This window comes from Sinocyclocheilus rhinocerous, unplaced genomic scaffold, assembly GCF_001515625.1.
Source record: "Sinocyclocheilus rhinocerous isolate Xijiao unplaced genomic scaffold, SAMN03320098_v1.1 scaffold86, whole genome shotgun sequence".
In the NCBI taxonomy this organism is placed as follows: Eukaryota; Metazoa; Chordata; class Actinopteri; order Cypriniformes; family Cyprinidae; genus Sinocyclocheilus; species Sinocyclocheilus rhinocerous.
In genome coordinates, this window is record NW_015650012.1 from 137,602 (window position 1) to 162,319 (window position 24,718).

Genomic DNA, 24,718 nt, shown 5'->3' on the forward strand with positions numbered 1-24,718 from the left:
GCTGCTTCCGCGGATGACAACAAATGACGTCATAATTGTGCGCCGAGCGAGGAAGTACTGCAGACGCGTATTCTCATTTTCTGAATTTAAGGTAATTTAATATAAAGCACCGTCTTTTATGCAGTCTGTTCTTTTTTTTTTTTTTTTAAAGAAAAATGAAAATTGTTAAAAGCCATCTTTAGCGGAAATATCGATAACGTTAATATGGTGATGCATTGATTGGAAAATATATAAGACATCTGCTCAAACATATTGCTGTTGGGTTTTTTTTTTTCTTCCTAAAGATCAACCAAAATGGCGATATTTCCCAGTTCACTGACAGAGGAGGAGGAAGCACTGCAGAAGAAATATGCTAAATTAAAGAAAAAGGTGAAAAATGTAGTTACGGTTCTGATTATGTGTTTTCTAAGGCTACATTTTGGAACCGTGAAAAGCACATTCACAAAATAATAGTATCAAAAAAAGTCAAGTCATATTTAAATCTGTACAATAAATGTACACGCTTTATACAATACAGATAAAATAATAAACAGCAAAATAATATTCATATTCCGAAATGTATAAATTATAAAAAAAAGTTTGAGCTGTAAATCAACTAACTCTACAGAAGACATCTCATTATTCAGCTCAAATCAGTTCAATGTTGATTCAGTCATGCTGACTGTTGCTTTGTAGCCTGAAATGAAGACGGACACCGTTTTTGTTTTATCCAGCTGTATTTACTCAGTGCAACTGATTCTTTTCTATACCCAGTGTATATTGTATTTTAAGCCCAAACTTGAAGTGAAGTGAAGTGAAGTGACGTGACATGTGGCCAAGTATGGTGACCCATACTTGGAATTAGTGCTCTGCATTTATCCCATCCAAAGTGCACACACACAGCAGTGAACACACACACACCGTGAACACACACCCGGAGCAGTGGGCAGCCATTTTTGCTGCGGCGCCCGGGGAGCAGTTGGGGGTTCGGTGCCTTGCTCAAGGGCACCTCAGTCGTGGTATTGAGGGTGGAAGAGAGCGCTGTACATTCACTCCCCCCCACCTACAATTCCTGCCGGTACGAGACTCGAACCTGCAACCTTTGGCTTATGAGTCCGACTCTCTAACCATTAGGCCCAAACTTGATACCAGGAGTGGGGTGTTGAGACGCCAAAGGCAAAAATGCACACATACGTATATATATATATATATATATATCTTTTTGACATACAGTATTGTCTGCCTTCACTTCTGTCATGTAGAAAAAGGCCCTAATGGCTCTGAAGAAACAGAGCTCCACCAATCAGACGGGTCAGATAGGACTGAAGCGCAGTAAGTCAATTTATGGATCACTAAACTTTCCAGATGCTCCTGAAATAAGTTTGCATGAAATCTGTGATCTATGAATGATCTCTCTGATTGCCTCTGTTAAGCTCTGTCAGATCAGCCGGTGGTGGACACAGCGACCGCAACGGAGCAGGCCAAAATGCTGATCAAGTCCGGAGCGATCAGCGCCATCAAATCAGAGAACAAGAACTCGGGCTTCAAGCGCTCCAGAACACTTGAGGGTAAACTTAAAGTAAGAGACGTTTTTCACCCCATTAATGGCGAGTCAACATAAAATGTATTTGTTTTTTTGTACAAAGCTACAAATACAAAGGATTTTCTTTGTTTCTCAGGATCCTGAGAAAGGTTCTGCCCCAGCATTCCTGCCATTTCAAAGGAGCGTCTCTACAGATGAGGAGCCTCCTGATGTAATGCGGTTTTACACTGTACAAATGATCCAGTCAAGGCTGCATTTATTTGATCAAAAATACAGTAAAACAGTAATATTTTGAAATATTATTATAACTTAAAATAACTGCTTTCTATTTGAAAATATTTTAAAATGTAATTTATTCCTGATGCAAAGCTTAATTTTCAGCATCATTACTCGTCTTCAGTGTCACATGATCCTTCAGAAATCATTCTAATATGCTGATATTTTTTTTAAACATTATAACACAATAACACATTGTTCACAATATTACTATTTTTATTGTAATTTGCAGCCTTGGTGAGCATAAGAAACTTCTTTCAAAACATAAAAAAACTACTTTTGATCGGTTGTGTCAAAAGTGTGATTGTATGTATGAATATATGTAAATAGCTAAATCTGTTAAGTATATTAAATAGTGTCAGTAGACTTGACTTTACATCATGTTGTTTCTTCTTGCTGTAGTCTGCTAAACGAATCCACAGGAAATCCCTGTATGAGAGGTGAGACCTTCAGACTCAGAATAATACTCGTAATCTAATACCTTCATAGAAAAAGTATTGCAGGAAACATTAAGGCTGTTCTTTCTGTCCTATAGTTTTGTTCCTGGAGATCGATCTCGTGACGATGAGGGAGGAATGTCGAGTCGAGATTCTGAGCGCGATCGGGAAAGAGAGATGGACTGGGAGAGAGATCGAGAAAGAGACAAAGAGAGGGACCGTGAAAGAGACAAGGAGAGAGAACGGGACCGTGAACGTGAACGGGACAGGAGCCGGGATAGTGAAAGGGACAGAGACAGGGACAGAGATCGAGACAGAGAAAGAGACCGAGAGCGGGACGGACCCTACAGACGTAAGTGAATCTGTGCAAAAATAAATGACTTCCATTCAGTGTCCATATTGTGTCATTACAGTGTTGGTTAAAGGGGTCAACGGATGCCCATTTTCCACAAGTTGATATGATTCTTTAGGGTCTTAATGAAAAGTCTGTAACATAGTTTGGTTAAAATTTCTCAATGGGTCGGCGGCGATGGCCTCGTGGGCAGCGCGCCGACATGTAGCGCCTTTGCGCTTCGGGCGTCCCGAGTTTGAGTCCCGGCTCGTGGACCTTTCCCGATCCCACCCCCCCTCTCTCTCACCCACTTCACTTCCTGTCGACCTACTGTCCTATCTAAATAAAAGGCATAAAACGCCAAAAATAAAATCTTTAAAAAAAAAATGTCTCAATGGTAGTGTAAAAAACACCTTTTTTACCCTGTCAAAAACAGCTCTTTTCAGATCAAGCCGTTTTTGTAGCATTTTCCTTTAAACGTTAATGAGCTCTGCTGACCCTTTAGGGTGGTTGTGTACACACACTGCTAACACACATTTCAGTTCAAACAACTTGTAAAAGTGCATGTAGCATCCTATGACCCCTTTAAGAACTGAGAATATTTCATGCATATGCTTTTTCTAATAGTTAATCATAATAAGCTTTGTTCTGTTGAAATTCTGACCGTCTACTAATCGTCTCTATTGTTGTTCAGGGTCAGACTCGTATCCAGAGCGCAGAGGTGTGCGCAAAGGAAACACTGTGTATGTATACGGCACAGGTTTAGTGGAAGACAATTTGCGCTCGGCCTTCGCACAGCATGGCAACATCATCGACCTTTCAATGGACTCACCACGCCAGTAAGACTGTTTTCTGATGAAGGATTTTATGCTCAAGAAACATTTCTTATTATTATCCATGTTGATAACAGTTATACTGTGATATATTTTTTGCAAAATATAAATCTCTTGTAACATTATAAATGTCTTTACTGTCACTTTTGATCAATTTAATGCATCCTTGCGAAATAAAAGTATTTTTTAAATCTTTGTTGAACTGAGAAATGTCTGAGAAAAAAACAAATTATTTAACCCATTTTTGCCTTCTGTTTCTTACTAGTTGTGCCTTTGTCACCTTTGAGAAGATTGAATCAGCAGACCAGGCTGTGGCAGAGGTCAGTAGTACATTCACTTTACACACTTTTGTATCATAATATTTTCATACTTTTATACTTCCTCTCTGGCCCTCAATTCAACAGGTTGTTTTTGCTGCTGTGCCTTTAAGAATTCCATATATAAATGACCTCAGTTTTGACAGGCTTCACTTTACATGTAATTATGTCATTTGTCAGGCATGCATATATAATCGTAAGTGGTGAATAAGGACTAGTGGTGATCCATACTTGATTCTATACTTGTCATATACAAGGCCATAGCAGCAGAATATTTTGTCTATCCAAATGTTGTCCTTGTGCAATATTAACTTGTACAGTAACAGGATTTATGCAAAACATATACATTCATAAAGTATATCAGTGTTATTTAGGTATTATTTATGTGCCAATATTGTGAAATATTCTATATGATTATGATTTAATCTAATATATAAATTTATGAAATTACTTTTTTATATTTTCGGTTTTCATTTTACTTGAATATTTAGAACGGTTATGTGCTTTTGTCATTTTAATTAGTTTTGAATATGTTTTATGTCAGTTTTAGTAATTCTAGCACTTCAACTTAATTATTTCAGTTTGTTTTAATTTTAGTATTGGTTTTATTTTATATTATTTCAGCTATTATAAATAGTTTTGGTACTCTAAAAGCCAACCACACAAGTGATCTGAGGAACCCACCGACTACTTTTATGGACAGTCATGCAAGCTCTAGTGGTCCTGTGTTAATGAGCTCATGGTTGGGACATCAATATCATTAATATTTAGAACGGTTATGTGCTTTTGTCATTTTAATTAGTTTTGAATATGTTTTATTTCAGTTTTAGTAATTCTAGCACTTCAACTTAATTATTTCAGTTTGTTTTAATTTTAGTATTGGTTTTATTTTATATTATTTCAGCTATTATAAATAGTTTTGGTACTCTAAAAGCCAACCACACAAGTGATCTGAGGAACCCACCGACTACTTTTATGGACAGTCATGCAAGCTCTAGTGGTCCTGTGTTAATGAGCTCATGGTTGGGACATCAATATCATGTTGATTTCTGATGTTTTGCAGCTTAGCATCCATAAATAGTCTGGTGTGGACTGTAGAGTTTTTATATTGTGTATATTCAGGCTCATCTTGAAAATCTTGTTTTCTGTGATAGGACGCCTTTAAAGATGTTAGGATTTAACACATCTTTATTTATTTACTGAAAGAAAGCCCTCTGTTTTTCCACTCTTTCTGTGTCTCAGCTGAATGGCGCTACTGTTGGTGACGTCAACATCAAAGTCAGCATTGCCAGGAAGCAGCCCATGCTCGATGCTGCCACAGGGAAATCTGTCTGGGCTTCTCTTGGTAAATAAAGACATTTCACAGGAAAACAACTGTGAGTGTTGCACACTTGACTAACCCATTTCTATTTCTGTGTCTTATCTTTCACAGCTGTGCAGAACAGTGCCAAGGGTTCGTACAGAGACAAACGGAGCCAGGTCGTCTACAGTGAAGACTTCCTTTGAAAACAGTTATTTAGCATATGTTAAACTTATAAAATGATCCAGCATTAGATTTTGTCTACATACAGAAAAAAATTTGTTTTTTTTTAAAGAAGTGATGAAGTAAATCTGTTACTTTTCTGTCATTTTAATTAGCACAGCATTTGAGCATTTTTACTGCTCAGTGTATCTGGACATTTAACTCAGTCATGGATTTCAGTAAATAATCAATAAACTTTTCCATCAGCATGCCTGGGTTGACTTCATAATATGGGCAAACTAAAAAAACATTACCTCAGTGAAACATCTTCAGAGTTTGACAGGCAGAAACTGTAAGCCAGTTTTTGAGTTTTTAGAGGTGATATCAAGCAAATCTGAGCTTTGTATAGATGTATTCTGTATTTGAGTATGAATAATAACTGATTTACTGCAGACCTCAGCTGTGTGGAACAAGTTTACCCCCGCAACAATCCACAACATTAGATGGTATTGATGAAATGAGCTCTAGTTCAGACCTTCCAGTGCTATTTTTGCCTAAAGGGAAACAGAACACTGAGAACACAAATGCAGAGACATGCCCTGTTATATAAACTCTCTGCATACTAAAAAGAGTAACATTATATCAGATTTATTGGGAAACACAATAGTTTTAGAATTTTCCTTTTTTTCTCTCTCCAGTGAGATATACAACATTACTCATATGAATATGATTGACTATGGGGAAAAATATCAAAACAAACATTTTTTGTAAAAAAATGTGAGAGAAACTGCAACACAATATTTCAGCATTAAGAAACAAAGTCTAAGTTTTCATTTACAAGAGCCAATGGGTACATGCACTGTCTGATATGTATCTTATATGGACAAGGGGCATAAGCATTAATCTGACAAGTAATAATAGTGTAAAATACTAGTAAATAGTGTTTTTAGGCTGATTTTGCTCTTTCCCATTTGCTCATTCAAGTATGTAAAAGCTGTGACTACAAAAAGCTGCCCAAGTGTCTCAGTGTCTTTTTTTGTCCATACAGTGTAAATCAGTGGCTAGATCAGGATTTGTGTAACCTAACATACTTACGAAGCTTGCAAGCAGACGAGCAAGAGGAGAAGAGTCTGAAGGTATTATGGGATATGGGAATAAGGGTATGTTAGCAGCAGTGAGGAGACCAGTGAGAATGCCAAGAGCGGAGAAAAGGAGGGAGCACAAGAGGGAGTTGTTTAGTTTGCCAGACATACTGGAAGAAAATACTGGAAGAAAAAAGGAGTTGTGACCTATGGAGGGTGGTGGCTTTGTATCTAAGGAACAGGAATCCACTAACATCACTCAATTTCAAATATTGAATGTTTAGGGGAAGATTTTCATTTCGGTGACAGCAAGGAGAATGTCTGGCTAGGATGTCTGGAGGAGGTGGGTACATAGACACAAGCTGCCAGAAGGCAGCTGTCCCAGGATTTCCTGGGTGTGTGGAACATGCTTTGATGATATGGGAGCAGATCTAGACTGCCAAGAAGATCAAGAAAGACCTCCAAGTATTCTGGCTAGACTTGGCAAATGCCTATGGGTCAGTTTCACACCAGCCTGTTGGCTATTCACCAAAGCTGCTTTATGTACTAATTTAGAATTTATTAGGACCGAGGTCTTCAACCTTGGGGCCCGTTTCAATAAGGAGGTTCAACCAACTCTGAGTTGACTTACCCTGAGATGGGAAACTCTGAGCTTGGAAATTATGATTCACCATGGCAACAGCACCCGACAAAAAGATGTCCGCAACTCTGCATATATACCTCCTAGTCAATACGTAGCTTTAATTCTTAATTACTGTTATAATATCAAAGGTAAAAACTGGCAAAATGGTAAATTATTGAACTAGTATTAATTTTCATGGTATCCCACAGGCAAAAAAAATAATTTAAAAAGCAGCTAAACGTATATTAAAAAAAACAATTCAATCAGGTAAAGTTTTAAGCATAGAACAGGGGTGGCGAACTCTGGTCCTGGAGAGCCGCAGCCCTGCAGAGTTCAGCTCCAACCCTAATGAAAACTCACCTGCCTGTAGCTTTCTAGTAACCCCCGACGTTTGCCACCCCTGGCATAGAAGGTTCATGGGTGTAGGCTACATGACTTTACAAACATTTGACATATTAAATAAATATCAATTAGTGTCGATTTCAATGTGCAGCAGCTTTTTCCACATAGTCTAATGCTCTTTATAACATGCATAATTAAATGTTCTCTAATCCAAACTGTTGCATTACTTAATTAGAGTAGTGAAATAAACATTTGAATAAACAAAATAAATAAACAGAATAAATGCAGAATAATGAAGAACAGATGAAGAGGAGATGGCCACAATACCAAGTATTGGAAGAATATTAAAGGGGTCATATGATGCTTTTTTAAAGATCATTATTTTGTGTATCTGGTGTAACAGAATATGTTGACATGCTTTAATGTTCAAAAAACACATTATTTTTCAAATACTGTACATTATTGTAAGTCCTCTATGCCCCGCCTCTCTCAAACGCTTCGTTTTCTACAAAGTCCCTCCTTCCGACAAGATGCGGAGAACAGCGAGAGGGCGGCTGGGGCGGATGTTGCTTTGGCTGCTGGGGTATCAGAACCCCAGCCGGGCGAGGCGTTGTCGGCGCCGGGTGACTTGCCCAAGAGACCGGCGCTGGTTGCCTCTAAAGATGGCCTGGTGGAGGCTGCTGAGGAGGCGGCTGGGCCGAGTCATGTTCCCGCTGTGCCGCAGGCAGAGACGAGCCCGGAACAGGTGTGCTTGCAGTCCGTGCCTGAGACCGATTCGCTTTGTTTTGGAAAACAAACGCAGCCTGACAAAACTGAGAGTAACACAATTATTGATGACACGTTTAATCAGGGTCAAGATGACATTTCATCTCAAGAACTTGTGGATTTAAAGCTACAAATGGTTGATTCTGATAAGGAATGTGAAGAAGACACAGATATAATGGACAACGATGCGATGGATTCAGAGCCTGCCTCTGGAGGTACGACTAAACTTTATTTCTGTTCAGCAGACAGGAAAAATAATAATTCCTGTATAAAAGGACATGCCATTTTTGTTTCTTTCACATGATGAAAATATGTGCAATGAATACCAGCACTGAAAAAAAAATGCTTTTCTTAGTATTTTTGTCTTGTTGTTTCCAGTCAATATATATAGAATCTTAAATCAAGATGAATTTTCTACATAAGAAAAATGACATGCGTATTTAGTCTTTTAAGTGCATTTTTCTTATTTTGCAAATTATCTGCCAATGGGGTAAGAAAAATAATATTTTTTCCATTTGCATTAAGATTATTTTTCTTGTTTGTTCTTGTTCTTTTTTGCAGCATGAATGAATGAGGTATTTAAACAAAAAAGGGACAGAAAGAAACTCTGGGTTTAACGAAGAAAACCTGCTGCCGACCAGGTTTGGTTCACAGAGTAAGTTACCATGGTAACTGACTCTGAGTTTCAGAAACGGGCTTGACTGCTTTCTCGGGTTTGACATACCTCCCATTCTGAAACGAAAAACCCAGAGTTTCCTTAACACTCTGAAACGAGCCTCTGGGGACCCACTGTCAGTTTATTTCCAACCTGCTTTAGCTCACCTGGCCTGTGATTTTTCAAGTGATCCTGAAGACCCAGATATTTTTCATTGTGGAGGGGGAAAGAATCCCAGTGCTGGTAGAGCAGCCTACTCAAAGCATAGAGAGAGACTAGAGCAGGTCTGGAGGGCCAATGCGCTGCAGAGTTTAGCTCCAACCTTGATCAAACTCACCTACCTGTGATTTTCTAATGATCCTGAAGACATTGATTAGCATGCTCAGGTGTGTTTGATTAGGGTTAGAGCTAAACTCTGCAGGAAAGTGGATCTCGTGGGCCAGATTTGAGGATCCCTGGACTAGAGAGTGGTGACTGAAGTAACTACGATGGAAGAAGAAGGGTATCTTGATTAGAGCGCTAAACCAGAAGCAGCGTGTTGGAGGTTACATCTGACAGAGCTGGGAGGACATGTGATAGGAGCCCTAGGCTAGGTTAAGTTTTTTAATAAGGTCCGCCTATGACACCTTATCAAGTCCAAGTAATGTGTCTTGGTGATTTGGTACAGAGGAGAACTGTCAGCACATGCTGACTGGCTGCAAGATCGCCTTGGCGCAGGGATGGTGTAGATGGTGACTTAATCAGGTTATGTGTTGGCAGACATCCTTAAGGTGCATATAAAGGCAAACAAAAGCCCCCCTGCCCCACAAAGGCAGTTCACAGAATTTGTGAAAATGGGAGGGCTTTGCCAAGTCTTGCCCAGAGGGAACCTAGATCAATCCTAGCAACTGGAAAATGACTGGGCAGTGGTGGTCGACTTTGGCCAGCGGCTAAAATTTCCATCCGAGACTGCCACCACCACCTTATGGGTGGACATAGTGTTATGGTCAAAAGCAGCTAGGAACTAGGGCTGCACGATAAATCGCATGCGATATTTAACGCGCATCTTGTCAGTCAAGCCGGTTCTTTAATCAGTGTCAGTGAACAACGGCTCTGTGTAGTTAATGCTGCTCCATGTGAAAGCCCGCACGTGATGGAGATTTACCGCTGATTACAGAATGGCTTTACTGACAAGATGCGCGTTAAATATCGCGATTTATCGTGCAGCCCTACTAGGAACCTAATCATGTTTGAGTTTATCATACCATGGGATTAGTGGACGGAAACAGCCCATTAGAGGGAGAAGTCAATAAACACTGCTCTGGCTGCTGAATGCAAGGAAAATGGATGGGGGACTGACTGCCATTTACCCTCTGGAGGTTGGGCATCAGGGATTAATGGACGTTTTTGGCTATGGTTAAGAATGAGGGATCAAAAATGGAGTGAGAAAAGCAAGAATAAGGTAGTATGGGGAGAGAATGATTGTTTTTGTTGTTTGGAAGAAAGGTCATTGAACTGTAAAGGAAGAATATCTGTATGTGAAGGTGAGAGACAATAAAAAGGATCCTGTGTCCACCTGCGGGGGTAGGTGAGGTTCCTGACCATTGTCCCACCACCAAAAGATGTCCTGGGATTAAAGGGACAAAATATCTATGAAAGACCGCAGCTGGACCGAAGGCACTGACGGAGACGCAGCATGCAGCAATGCCCAACAGCTACCTGTATATGTAATAGTGGAGTCACTATTGTTTGGACCTCATTGATTTTAATTGTATGGACAATAACAGTTAAATATATTATTTTGTGTTTCACAGAAGAAAGTCAGTTGAGAAAGTCACAGGTTTGAAACAACAGGGTGAATAAATCATGACAGAATTTTCATTTTTGGGCAAACTATCCATAAATAACTGAATAAAAGGTCATTCATTCTCTCAAGGCTATAGAGCTCAAATGCATAGTTATTATATATCGATTTCGAAGACATTTATATGGCTGTGCAAAATAAAAATATAAAAGAGTATTAAGAAAATAAATAGGGTAAATTTTAATTTTCATTATAACACCCACTTTACCTATTTATATATGATCTAAAACCCTAGGCCAACACCACCCTCATTGTTTCGCTGCATCTCCATGTGGTTTTGGGGCATGGTCTTTCCGTGTTGCTCCATCAGGTGGCGGCGCAGAGCAGACTTATGGGCAAAGCTGACGTGGCAGTATGCGCACACATACGGCCGCTCCCCACTGTGCACATTCATGTGGTCGTACAGTGTTGACTTTTGAGTGAAGGTCTTGTGGCACAGGGGGCAACAGTGGAGCTTGGAAACTCCACGGTGGACGATCATGTGGCGGTTGAGGATATTAAAGTGGCTGAAGTGCTTCCCGCAGCATGGACACATGTACAGTCGATGTGACACCAGGGAATGCATGGCTAAGTCCTGTGTTGAGCAAAGCGCTAGTCCACACTGCTCACACACCACTGGTCCCGTTACGCTGGACGTGGATCCAACCACTGCCACGGACTCGTCAGCAGCTTCATGCTCATTTGTATGTGTCCCAACTCCCATTCCCTCTTCCCCACTGGAAGCTTCCACACCGAAGTGTGCAGGACCTTCATCAGAGCCGATCTCTTCTCCTTGTCCCTCTCCAGGCCTGTACTCAACTAAGACAGAACCATCTGTGAAATGCTGATTGGACTTGAAATCGGCTCCAAAACTACTTATGGTCTCATCTGGCGTCGGAAGGTGCTCCTGATAATCCTGATAGTTACCCAAGAACCTGCGGTCCTTGAATATGTATCGCTTCCTGTGTTTTAAGCCTCTTCCTCTGCCTCCCCTGTGCTCTCCGTGCCGTCGTCTCCACATGCGGCCTGCCCCTCTGAGGCCGTTGCCTTTAGCTCGCCCCTCCATATTGGGCTCCTCTATACCTGTGTCCAGCGGTTCGTGGTCGTCTAACATGACAACAGCTTCTCTGTCTTCCTCCTCAGCACCAGAGGTCTTCTCGGGGTCTTGATGTTCATCGTTGATCTGCACCTGAATGATGTCACTCTCAGGCCCATCCTCTCCCTCGAAGTGTCCAGATGCATCTGATCCTCTTACCTGTTATGGAAAAAAACATAAATTAGTAAACTACAACTGAGCAAACTACCACAATATGAGCTGATCTGATCCTTTGGGGTGTTCAAACTGGTAGAGATTTACAACAACAGAGAAATCAGAAGTCGATTTGATGCATGACTGTTGGCAATGAGTCTTTACGTAAAATGCAAATCATCTGTGGTGCAAAATGGAAACTACCCATTAGGGTTGGATGATATATTGAATATTCATGATTTGCAGTTATTTTACTGAGCTTATTGTGAATATTGCAATGATTCTAAGTGTTCTAATTAAAAGTTTCCAAAAGAGCATTATACAAATTTCCAGATTCTTCATTGTCTCAAAACTTGAAAGTTTGTAATCGATATGAGGCATTTTAACAGCATCTCTTTTTAAAGGGGTCATATGATGCTGCTAAAAATAACATTATTTTGTGTATTTGGTGTAATGAAATGTGTTTATGCGGTTTAAGGTTCAAAAAACACATTATTTTCCGCATACTGTACATTATTGTTTCTCCTCTATGCCCCGCCTTTCTGAAATCCGTAAAATGTGCTGCACACATCTGAATATTTGGGTTGAAGTGTTCTGGAACAGTGTTGTAAATACAACTTAACCACTGATTTCTAGTCGTGTCCTCTTTTGGAAGGCCAAACAAAGTAGTTTCGCTTTCACAACGAAACAGCGTCACACACACTCCGCCTTGAGTGAGCGGAGGCCAGATGCCTAGAGTGAGCTGCGGCCTAGAGTATGCGGAGGCCGGCTTGAGTGAGCAGTGGCGGGCGGGCTTGAGAACGGCGCGGCCAGCGGATTCGACGAAGGAGCGTCCGGAGGGCTTGCGGCAACCACATGTGACGACCCCGGGCTGGACTCCGCTTCGTCCACGGTGAAAGCCGATCCGGCGATCCACAGCGCGAAGTTGTAGTATTTCCTCAGCAACCAGCACGGATCAGCTCCAGGCATGACAAAGCAGATATCGTCCTCTTTTGGAAGGCCAAACAAAAGAAAAATTGAAATCGCATCATATGACCCCTTTAAACGTCAAAGCAAACACAGCAATTTGGAGAGTTTGGTGAGAATTCAGTGATCAAGAATTCAATGATTACTCAAAAATGTTTACAGAAAACATTGCACTGCATTTTTCTGGGACGTAATCATGGATAATGTGTCATATTCGAGTAATCATCAGCGAGTATGACTAATACAACCATCAATATATACATTTGGTGAACTCCAGTGATAGGGCTGCCATTGTGAACTCTCTATGTTCCTCCCAGATTAAGACGTTAAGATGTTAGATATAATCTATTATCATTGTCTCTATGAGCATTATTAGTATCTGAAGCAAATCTAACAAATATTTACACGGTGTATAGTCAAATAACTGTCATCTTTGTGAGGGATGTTGGAGAGTTCGGCATCAGCAGCCTGGAGCTCCTTTCCTGAATTGTGAGGATGCAGTGATGCGGTATAAGATCCCAAATAGAGCCCAATGAATGGGTACTTACACTGACAATCACCGGCATAGACGGATAGTCTTTTGACTTCACAGTCTGAATAGCCTTGTTTGAGGTTGAGACATTCACAACTGGGCTGCAACTCTGCGGCTGCATGTACTGGCTCAGGGCTCCTCTGCATTTCTCCACCACATGCTCCATCTGCAGGTAGCTGGCTGCAGTCAGGTAGTTCACAATCTCTTTGGCACTGAACTGCAGCATACCCGTGTAACAGGACTGGAGGAGTTCACATACCACCGCTGAGCTGTACAACATCGACACCTGCTGGATAGAGAGGGCATTTGTTGACAGAATCAAAACAACCACCATTCATGTAAAAAATAATTTACTGCTAACAAAAGTACACTCTGATTTTAAAGCAACACCAAACAGAATTGCATAAATTCAAATAACAAACACCAAAGGTCCATGAGCACCAAGAACGATAACTATAATGTCTGCCACTTTATATGCTCAAACTCTTTAAAGTTGGATGGAATTTAATTGGCTGTCAATGTTTTTATTGTTCATCAGCTAGAAGAAAAATCACTCTGAAAGTGATTGCAACAATACATTTCTGTGTTGTTATCAATACAGCTGTGGTGTGGACTTCCATATTCTCATAGAAATAGAACGATTACTAAAACTGTATTTTAAATTATTTAACATTTTCTAGTTTAAATAAAAAGCAAGCCATATCTAAAAACATTTAAGTTATTCCAAAAAATCAATACATGCAGCAGCTATTAAACAAAGAAGAGACAATACGGTCACGTAATAATTAAATTAAAATGTATATCAACATTTTTGCATGATTTTAAGAGATAGATAAATATGAAATTGATGACACAAAAATTGATGTGCAGCAAAGACACATCATTATTATTTCTTCAGGCTGTCCAGATTTTTCACCTTATGCATAAAAAATAAGATGGAACAAAATCACACCAATCATACAGAAGATTTCACAAGAACCTGGCAACAAATGGCTTTACCTGTAGCTCTGATGAGGGGTTCATGAGAAACTGGTCCCTGAGAAACGCAGAGCAAGCAGCCAGCACGACCTTGTGACCCCTGAACATGCGCCTGCCTCCCGCCACGATGGTGACATCACAGAAGTGCTGCTGCGTCCGCAGGAAGTTCATGTTACTCAGGGCCGTGTCTCCATGCCCAGGCAAACGGAAACTCACCACCTCCACATCCATGATTTACTACACCTAAAACGAAAGAAAAAAAGACAAAAAATAAAAACAAACAAACACACAAAAAACTTATTTTTACTATTTGATCAATGATTCAGTGAGCCATTCATAAAGGCAGTCACTTGCTTCGTTTCTGAATGGAATGACTCACTTATTAAGACAGGGATTTGCCACCACCTACTGGCGCTTTTAGTAGGCCTATTGTTTCTTTTTTAAAATAATTTCATATTTCACTATTTTTTTGTATTTTGAATTAAAATATTTCTTTCTAAAGCTACTTTTTTGTAATGTCTATTCAGTGTTTTTTCTTCTGTGTAGTTAATGCTGCTCCACTTAGGAGTCATTCTTGCCTACATCTGCTCCGGCGGTGAAACAATGAAAATAAACACAACAAAAATGGAGAGAACAGCAAGCATTTTTTTATAAAAAGCATCTGATCATAGCAACATGGGTATGCTTGCAGGAGATTTGCAAATTAACACTCCCGTGAAGTCACGTCACGTGTATTTACATGGCACATTATTCAATATATTGCTTAAAGGGGTCATAGGATGCCCATTTTCCACAAGTTGATATGATTCTTTAGGGTCTTAAAGTGCATGTAGCATCATATGACCCCTTTAAAAGCAAGCATCAGTATTAAACATGAAAAACAGTGTCAGTATCTCATTTAATCAAAAGCAGTGTTAATTTCGTCAACGAAGACGACGACGAAAAATATTCGTTAACGAACATATTTTTTTCTGTGACTAAGACGATACGTTGACAGCTAAAACTAATATCTGATGATAAAAACTATGACGAAATTTATGCTGCCTCTTCGTTAACAAGGCGAGCTGGGACTATAATGTTATTTGAGGACTACCGGACATTCAAAATACATCCTATAGGCTACTGTCTTGTACTTCAAAATGTGCGTCCCTGTCATTGGAATGCATAGCAAAACTTAACTTGCTACTATAAAGCGGAAAAGTCTTTATACTTTTTGCGACAGATGGGATACAGTTTACGGCATTTCTCATTAATTCCTATGGTATCCGTAAACGGCGATTGAGTGTCACACAATTCTGACTGAAATTCAATGACGTCAAGGCTGTAATGTGATTGGCTATTAAGGCACCGTTATTCAGTTACAGAGATGAGCACTCTGATTTACAAAATTTCCATAGGAATTAGGAAACTGACTTCTAAATGCTGTGGTTGACCATTCAGAGTCAATTACTGATTGGAATCTGGTAACCCTGGAGTCTTAAGCGCTGAGGTGAGGACAGTAAAGTCTCTTAACTTGGATGATTTAGTTGAAATGTTTTACTCATTAGAATAAGTGAAATTGACTGTGAATGTTGGAATTATATTGAATTGGTCCTAAACAATGAAAGCGTTCACCTGAAAGTGGCTGTTAGGATCAATGATGAATATTACTGACTAGTGTTAGATACTGTAGTTTATGTGAAAAGACAAAGGAAGAAATAAACATTAGCTTTACAGGAATCTTACTTTATGCACCTATAGAAAAAATAGCAATAGCATATATCTTAATAGTGTATAATAGATTTTACTGCAGCCGCCCTTTTTTGAGGCAGTGCTCCAGCCTGTGGGCCCCCCATTTTAAATGCTCTTGACACACCCCTGCATTGGCCAGATAAAAATACAGAGGCATGCCCTTTTAGAACAGTAACATTATCAGATTTAATTGTATTCCATACATATTAGGTCTAATCCTTTTTGTTTTATATTTTTCCCATGTGATGTTATACACCATTCTTACAGTAAAGATAATGAGTGTAAAGAATATCAAAGCACACAAAAAAAGAACTAAAAATGATTGTCAAGATCCAGTCATTTCTGTGAGGACATTACTTTTTTGGGGGGGGGTTACAAGGTCCTGACCATCGTGTCACGTGTATTGTTTGACCAAATTGCTTTTTTGTGTTTTCAGCTGCCATGCGCTGGCATTGTAATATTAATTCACAGCAAGAAAATTACAGTTGGGACAAAATCTTTTTAATACGGCTTTGTTGAATTAGCAACATACAGACACTAAAGTTGCACTACAACATAAATGACAAACACGTTTTCTTACTTTCCTCATCACGCCACAGTACTAATTCATGAACATATTTTGTTTTGTTTATATTAACATGTTTATCACTCTTACAAGCCATAGATATGCTAGACCTTCACTTGGCATACATTATTGTCTTATCACTTGTAGTAAAAAGAATTTTAACCTGTAAAGAAACACAGAAAACTGTAGTATTTGTGCTTTTATGTGGTAGTTCATCCAAAAATGGAAATTCTGTCATCTTTACAAATGAAGATGTTTTGAAGAACGTTGAGGTTTAAAAATAGACTGTAAAAAAAGATGGACGATCCGTCTCCACTTGAAGCCAAAGCATCTCAGTATGGCCGCTGCCATCTTGAGTAAATGACGTCATTTGGAGCCAGAGTCTGCGCAGTAGAGATTCGTTTGGAGCCAGAGGGTGTTTCTCAAACGAAGGGCTGCATCCTACCTAGGCCGAGTCCTTCCTAGTTCAGTCCTCCTCAGCATTAAACGCTAGAATGAGACAGTCTAGTAAGTGCACGTGGCTACGTCACATAAGTTCTCGCCCTCACCGTCACGGCACGGCACGAAAATACAAATAAAACTTAGTTTTGGAAAAATTATATTATTTGGCTTTCTATTAATGCAATACAGTAAATCACAGCTGTCTACAGTCTCCCAGTGGCTTACATTATTGGCAGTTTAGCGTTTAGTGAGTAATTTACACCAAAACAAAAAATAACATCTATGTTTTCATGTCCGTAAACATTATTTCGGAATCATTTTTCGTGATTCGCGGCTGACACAGAATAGCGTACACTGCTTGCGTTCAGTGGATATTCTCCAAAATGGCGCTATGGTGATGCAGAGAGACACAGAAGAGACGAATTGTTGAATAAAGTCGTTATTTTTGTTCTCTTCGCGTACAAAAAGTATTCTCGTCGCTTCATAAAATTCAGATTGAACCACTGATGGCAGATGGACTATTCTGACGATACTTTTCATACTTTTCTGGACCTTGACAGTGTAATTTACTTGGCAGTCAATGGGACAGTCACAAGACTCCCGGTGCAAACGGTAATGCAGGATTTGCAATTGCATTTGGATTGTGTCACAATTTATGCGTCCACATATTGAAAACGCAATTGAAAATACAATTTGCAATTCCTTTTGAAAATTGTCCGGAATATCGTTCCATAGAGAAACACCAGAGTCTGTGCAGTAGTGTTGTGAGGTGGAGCCGCGGTATCAAAGTCCCGCCCAAACTCCCGCAGACCCAATCGCAAGCTCACAATCATGACACCACCACACCCCATTTTTATAGCATCAAATAACTAATTATAAGCAAACTTGTTAGAAAGACAATTATTTGAAGTGCAATTTGATTGTTTAGTCAGAGTCTGTGCAGTAGTGTTGTGAGGTGGAGCCGCGGTATCAAAGTTCCGCCCAAACTCCCGCAGACCCAATCAACCATAATGACATGTTTTTATAGCATCAAATTCCTAGCTAAAACCAAACTTATCACAAAAACGAACATTTGAACATATATCAGCGTGATAACAACTACCTTAAATGACCAAAGCCATCTTTCAGAAAATTGTATTGGAAGTGTAATTTATTTTTTATTTTGACTCAAGTCCCATTCGTTTACATGGAGAGGGTGGGGTTTATGACCTGTACTGCAGCCAGACACCAGGGGGCGATCAAAGAGCCCGCAGCTTCACTTTTCAGGACGTGTGAGGCACACCTGGGTTTATACATCATTAACCGCTTTTCCACTGTCGGGTTGAATGGTTCTAAGAGCAGTAAGGAATGGTTACAGTTAGATTTCCACTTGAGCCGAACCGTGTTGGTAGAATGAGTGTAGTGACGTCCCCACTCAGGATGGGTCACTTGTTTGTTGTCTGATTCTGGCTGCTAGTTTCTCTGTTGCTAGCTGGCCAAGCACACTATTTGAGTGAAGTAAAAGGAAATATCTGTTCATCCTGTCGCTACCTATCTCATCTTAGTACCAAGGCAATGACTGACACATTTGTATTACCAGCTCTGTTGTCAGCCCCACAGTGGAAAATGAAGCCATATCCATACCGGCTGGGCCAGATCAGCATGAAATGGAACGGTTAAGCAACAAGAATGGTTCGGCCCGACGGTGGAAAAGCACTTATCACCTATTCAGACAAAATTTCTTATTTTCTGTTTCTCAGAAAAAAGTCAGAGGTTTGAAATGACATGAGGGTGAGTAAATAATAGAATTTTCAGTATTGGGTGAACTGTTGCTATGAGTGAGTATAAATTAATTCAGTCTCTCCAGGCTCAAATGCTTTGGCAGTGTTCGGCCTGCACATTGACAACAATGCAGTTATTACATACTGATTACAAAGACATACATTTTCACCTAATGTGCACTTATAAATGGTGCACAATAAGCCTAGAAATGTGTATTAAGAAAGTAAATAGGGTTAATTCTGATTTCATTAAAACAGTAACTATTTAAATCTGATCTAAACCCCTTCCCCAACACCACCCTCATTGTTTCGCTGCATTTCCAGATAGTTTTGGGCCGTTGTCCTTCCATGTTGCTCTTTCAGGTGCCGGCGTAGAGCAGGCTTATGGGCAAAGCTGACGTGGCAGTATGCGCACACATGCGGCCGCTCCCCACTGTGCAGGTTCATGTGGTCGCACAGTGTTGACTTCTGAGTGAAGGTCTTGTGGCACAGGGGGCAACAGTGGAGCTTGGAAACTCCACGGTGGACGATCATGTGGCGGTTGAGGTTACTGGAGTGGCTGAAGTGCTTCCCGCAGCATGGACACACATACAGTCGGTGAGTTGACAGGGAATGCATGGCTAAGTCCTGCGTTGAGGAAAATGCTAGTCCACACTGCTCACACACCACTGGTCCCGTTACACAGGACGTGGATCCCACCACTGCCACGGACTCGTCAGCAGCTCCGTGTTCATTTGTATGTGTCCCTACTCCCATTCTCTCTTCCCTGCTGGAAGCTTCCACGCCGAAGTGTGCAGGACCTCCATCAGAGCCGATCTCTTCTCCAGGCCTGTACTCAATGCGGACGGTACCGTCTGCGAGATGCTGATTGGACAGGTAATCAGCCCCAAAGTCTGCTCCAAAATTGCCCATTATCTCATCAGGGGTAGGAAACCGCCAAGCCTCCTGATAGTTACCCAAGAGCTTGCGGTCCTTCAAAGTGTATTGCTTCCTGTGTTTTAAGCCTCTTCCTCTGTCTCCCCTGTGCTCTCCATGCCGTCGTCTCCACATGCGGCCTGCCCCTCTGAGGCCGTTGCCTTTAGCTCGCCCCTCCATATTGGGCTCCTCTATACCTGCGTCCAGCGGTTCGTGGTCGTCTAACATGACAACAGCTTCTCTGTCTTCCTCCTCAGCACCAGAGGTCTTCTCGGGGTCTTGATGTTCATCATGTATCTGCACCTGAAAGATGTCACTCTCAGGCCCATCGTCCTCTCCCTCGAAGTGTCCAGATGCATCCGATCCTTTAACCTGTAATGGTGAAAACAAATTAGTTGAACTTGTTAAACACAAGTGAGCAAACTACCAAAATCAGTGCTGATATGACCCTCTTTGATTTGGGACGGTCAAACTGACAGAAATAATGTAGCAACCATGTTTGATGATTTTGCTGGCGATGTGAGATTAAGGAACATCGCAATACTTTTAATGCAGTTTTTATTTAGCTATTACATTTCCAGAAGATCATTATTTAAATTTCCAGATCCTTCTTCCTTGTCTCAAAACCTGCAAGTATGCTAGCAATATGAGATGTTTTAATAGTGTCTCTTTATAAACTTCAGTTGCAAAAACAGCTTGAGGGTTTGAATGCTAATAATCATTAGCATTAGCATACAAAGCAAAACCAACAAATATTTACACAGTGTATGGTCAAATCACTGTCATCTTTGTGAGGGATGTTGGAGAGTTCGGCATCGGCAGCCTGGAGCTCCTTTCCTGAACTGTGAGGATGCAGTGACGCGGTATCAGAAGGGGATGAAATGGATCCCAATGAATGGGTACTTCCACTGACAATCACTGGCATAGACTGAGGGTCTTCCGATTTCACAGTCTGAATAATTAATGGGAGAAACAGAGAAAGACAAACATAATGCAAGTAAGAATTGTATGGTTAAACTATTTTATTTGCATTATATTTCTTTATAGGCACAGTTCATCCAAAAATAAATACTGTCATCATTTATGCTCATGTCAAGTTGATTTTTTTTTTTAGGGATGCACGATATTATCTGACCAATATCGGAATCGGCCGATAATGGCTTTAAATGTAACTATCGGCATCGGCCAGATATGAAAAATTATGCCAAAATGTCTTGCCGATAAGAGGAATACATTAATTCACATGTGCTTAGGGTGTGCTAGCGATTAGATCACATCAGCATTGTGGCTCATTCTTGAAGCAAAGTTTTGCCTGAATGGTGGGTGATTGGATTCACTGTTTTGGATCGCTGCATTTAATCTGAGAATGCAGGTACAGAATGACTAATTCGGTGTATGATAGAGTAAACCGTAATAGCACTGCATCGGCAGCCTCCCCCGGGTCCTAATGCCCGTTCGGTAAGGAGTTTTAATTCCGTAGGGGGCGCTGTTGGCCTACTTCTAATAAGATGAAAGCAAAATACACAAATAATTATTAGACTGTTTCGATTAAATAAAGCAGTAATTGATGCCATGAAATCATGAGTATGCTTTGATTTAAAGGTCAGAAGCTATAGCTTACATGAAAAAATAAAAATCACAAACATGACACAAATTAAATAATTTTATATAGACTTATTCATTAAATGTGTAATGTTATATTTTTTAAATAAATTATGAAATCTAAAAGATTTTCTGAAATTTTACAACACGTTTGCTTTAGACCATTTACACGTTAAATCATAAAATAAAATGTTAAGCTTACCACTGCATCTTTCTGGAAAAAAAATGCAGTGACTAATATATAGTTTATTATAGTTATTTTCAAATCTTCAGTGTACTGTAATTATATAAGAACTTTATTATGGTTTATTTAATTCTAACAAATAAGTTCTTGTTAAAAACTAACCAAAATTAAAAACAATTATATACCGCTATCGGCCAAAAAGAGTTGAAAATTATCGGTATATCGGATATCGGCAAAAATCCAATATCATGCATCCCTAATTTTTTTTACTAAAATGAATCAGGTTGTCAAGCTCCAGCAAATACCAAAATAGCTATGGTCACAAAATATTATGGCTTAAGAAGATTTGGAAGGTAAATCTCTGGTCACATGAACCCCTTTTATGGTGTTTTACAGTGTTGTCTACTAGTCCTTTTTGGGAGCATGACACTATGCTTTTGCTGAGATTTTGAGAAGCATTCTGTCTGTCAGCGTGAACAGTAGCTTTAGTGGGCCTCTGAAGATAATCTACAATGCGCTAGCACGTCTGGTCTTCAATCAGCCAAAGAGGACTGCTGATCTCAGTCCACTAGCTCCCAGCTGTGACCAGAATCAAATTTAAGGCTTTGATGCTGGCTTTTAGCACTGCCACTTGAACTGGACCTCCCTACGTCAATCCACACATACGAGTGTATACCTTGTTTCATCACAATAAGGCACAAAGTTGCTTTGCTCCTCTTTGGTGGAATGAGCCACCAACCTCCACCCGAACGGCAGAGACCAGGGGTGGCCAACTTCGGTCCTGGAGAGCCACAGTCCTGCAGTGTTTCGGTCCAACCCTAATCAAACACACCTGAACAAGCTAATGAAGGACTAAGGGTTACAAAGGCTGCATTCCACTTCACTTTTAGACACGCACTCACTTGTGCAATGTAATAAATGACGTACTAGTGATGGGAGAAACGAACCTTTTCGAAGCTTTGAACCAATTGAACCAACTGCTACGCAAAATTATTCACTGTTTCGAAGTGCTCAAAACACCACACACTGCTGGTCAAAACTGTGTAAATGCAACAAACTCAAAAAACAAACAAACAGCTTTTACAAACCCAATGCAAATGCTTTCTTGAAAGTATAATATTAAATGCAATTAAAATAATAAAATAGCATTAAATATGAAGTGTCTGTATAATATCTTTGTTTTTTTAATTATTATTCATTTGCAGTGTTTGTTTTGTTTGAAAAGGCCAGTAAGAGACTATTAACTACTACTCATCCTTTTAATTACACAAATGTCAACAACTTGATAAAACTTTTTCTAGATTAGGTAAAAACCATAGACGATCTCAGTGAACCCCTCAATGAACGAAGCCTTGTTTACTGAAATCACATGAATTTGGCAGTTTGATATGCGCTCCGAACCACTGTTTCCAAACAAATGATTCACAAAGGTTTCTAAGCATTCATGAAGCAGTGTTTCAAGTGGCCATCATAATGACATACATCCGAAAGTTAGCGACGGAAGGCATAAAAAAAAAAAAACTAGCTTTCTAGGCTGCGGTCCAGTCAAAATAGTTTTTATCAAGTTTGGAGCAAAACAATGCAGGACTGTGGCTCTCCAGGACCGAAGCTGGCCACCCCTGGATGAGACTATCACAACTTTCAAGAAGCAGCTGAAGACACGTCGCTCCCACAAACACTTAACCTTCAACCAATGCACACACAGAAAATACTCTTCTTTTTTTCTTTTCTGCATTTATCCTCTGCTCTAGCTTGTTTCTGGATCTACTTTTCTAATAAACCTGCCAGAGTATACTGTATGAATATTGATGGTTCTGTGATGATTTTCTTATGTTCCTCTAAGTTTCTTTGAATAAAAGTGTCTGCCATGTGAATGTACGAAAAGGAGCATCCTGCAAAACGTCTCCTTCAATGAAGAATTTTATGTCTAGGTGAGGCGTTTCATTAAGAAGAAACAAGGTCTGCAATGGTGACCACCAGTGTTTGAGGTTGAGATGCTCACAATAGGGCTGCGACTGCGGGGCTGCATGTACTGGCTCAGGGCTCCTCTGCATTTCTCCACCACATGCTCCATCTGCAGGTAGCTGGCTGCAGTGAGGTAGTTCACAATCTCTTTGGCACTGAACTGCAGCATACCTGTGTAACAGGACTGGAGGAGTTCACATACCACCGCTGAGCTGTACAACATCGACACCTGCTGGATAGAGAGGGCATTTGTTGACAACCAAAACAGCAAATGATTTTCAAATTTTTAATGTTGCAGTGAAACGGAAGTAGCAACAGATCTCGTGTTGTGACGTAAATCAGAGAGGAACTGATTATTGAAGAAGAAAAATGTAGGGTGAGGACTTGGGTCTATCAATCAGTTGTTGAGTGGATGGAGGCAGATCTAAATATGAGCTTTTAGCTCGTAATAAATGGGCAGAGGTTAAAGGGTGGTTGACTGGTTTTTTTATAGGCTTGATTGTGTTTATGGGGTGCAGTCTAACATGCGTTAATGCTTCGTTTGTTAAAAAACGCATTATTTTTCACATGATTTACCTTTATTCCACAACGCTCTGTCCCTTCTCTGAGAAACACGCTGATCATACCTTTATTCCACACCGCTCTGTCCCTTCTCCTCTGAACGTGCTGATGATTTCCCGCTTTTATGAAGCCCCTCCCTCAGAATACACGATGGGCTCTGATTGATTAGCTGGCCCAGTGTGTTGTGATTGGCTAAACCGCGAGTCTAAACGTCCCGCCCCTCAACATGGCGCATGTGCTCAGGTTGTATTGTAAACAATGACGTGTCTATATTGCTTATCAGTTTGAGCCCGATTGAGGTGCAGAGGATATTAGTGAAGAGGATCGCGCAGAACCTGTGCAAGCATGGCTTTTAATGGTAGGCCTAAGATTTTTTGTTTGTTGTTGTCTCATACTTTTAGATACTCTGTTATTTGTAAATGCTACTGCTTCTGTTAGCTTTTAATATACGGTTTTATTAGTTAGGACGTTTTGATTCAAAATGGTAAAAAAAGAAAAAAAAAAAAAAAGAAACAAACATTGATAGATCATTCACAATAAAGTCAATAACATGCATTTAAAAAATTGAATTTTCAATTTATGCAGACTTGAAATTTTGCATCATTACCAACATCAAATGGAATTGCATAAATGATTGATTTCAAACAGGTTTCCTGAACACTCCCCTGGCCCAAACTCATGCTACTGATTAGGGCTGGACAATAATTCAATATCAATATGTATCGCGAATTTTTTTCAATAAAGGTGTGATATGATTTTTAAACACATTTCCGATATTTCGATATACATTACCAGTTTCCCAT

At 40.0% G+C, this 24,718-nt stretch overlaps 3 protein-coding genes across 5 annotated transcripts in view; 1 reads left to right on the top strand and 2 right to left on the bottom strand.

Annotated features, from left to right (window-relative positions):
- Window positions 1-2: 2 nt before the first annotated feature.
- On the top strand, window positions 3-6,278 carry LOC107711324 (negative elongation factor E-like). The gene is made up of 11 exons (XM_016516296.1): window positions 3-91; window positions 285-369; window positions 1,242-1,311; window positions 1,413-1,558; window positions 1,659-1,733; window positions 2,201-2,238; window positions 2,334-2,587; window positions 3,261-3,405; window positions 3,665-3,719; window positions 4,959-5,061; window positions 5,149-6,278. Exons 2-11 carry the CDS (start codon window positions 295-297, stop codon window positions 5,220-5,222), a joined length of 1,035 nt encoding a protein of 344 aa, XP_016371782.1. The 5' UTR covers window positions 3-91; window positions 285-294; the 3' UTR covers window positions 5,223-6,278.
- Window positions 6,279-10,508: 4,230 nt separating this feature from the next.
- LOC107711293 (zinc finger and BTB domain-containing protein 43-like) lies at window positions 10,509-14,422 on the bottom strand. The gene is made up of 4 exons (XM_016516265.1): window positions 14,213-14,422; window positions 13,302-13,499; window positions 13,087-13,230; window positions 10,509-11,721 (listed from the first exon to the last, which is right to left on the bottom strand). The coding sequence occupies exons 1-4, from the start codon at window positions 14,420-14,422 to the stop codon at window positions 10,711-10,713; spliced, it is 1,563 nt and encodes a 520-aa protein (XP_016371751.1). The 3' UTR covers window positions 10,509-10,710.
- Window positions 14,423-18,155: 3,733 nt separating this feature from the next.
- zbtb12.2 (zinc finger and BTB domain containing 12, tandem duplicate 2) overlaps window positions 18,156-24,718 on the bottom strand; it is a 7,897-nt gene continuing 1,334 nt past the window's right edge. Inside the window, exons 3-5 of one of the 3 annotated variants that reach the window (XM_016516299.1) lie at window positions 23,392-23,583; window positions 20,364-20,555; window positions 18,156-19,975 (exon numbers count right to left, since the gene is read on the bottom strand). In XM_016516299.1, the coding sequence (XP_016371785.1) occupies window positions 18,965-19,975; window positions 20,364-20,555; window positions 23,392-23,583 (1,395 nt within the window). In that variant the 3' untranslated portion in view covers window positions 18,156-18,964. Of the gene's footprint in view, window positions 19,976-20,363; window positions 20,556-23,391; window positions 23,587-24,718 lie in introns of all 3 variants that reach the window. The other 2 variants (XM_016516298.1, XM_016516301.1) reach the window with 2 other exon arrangements.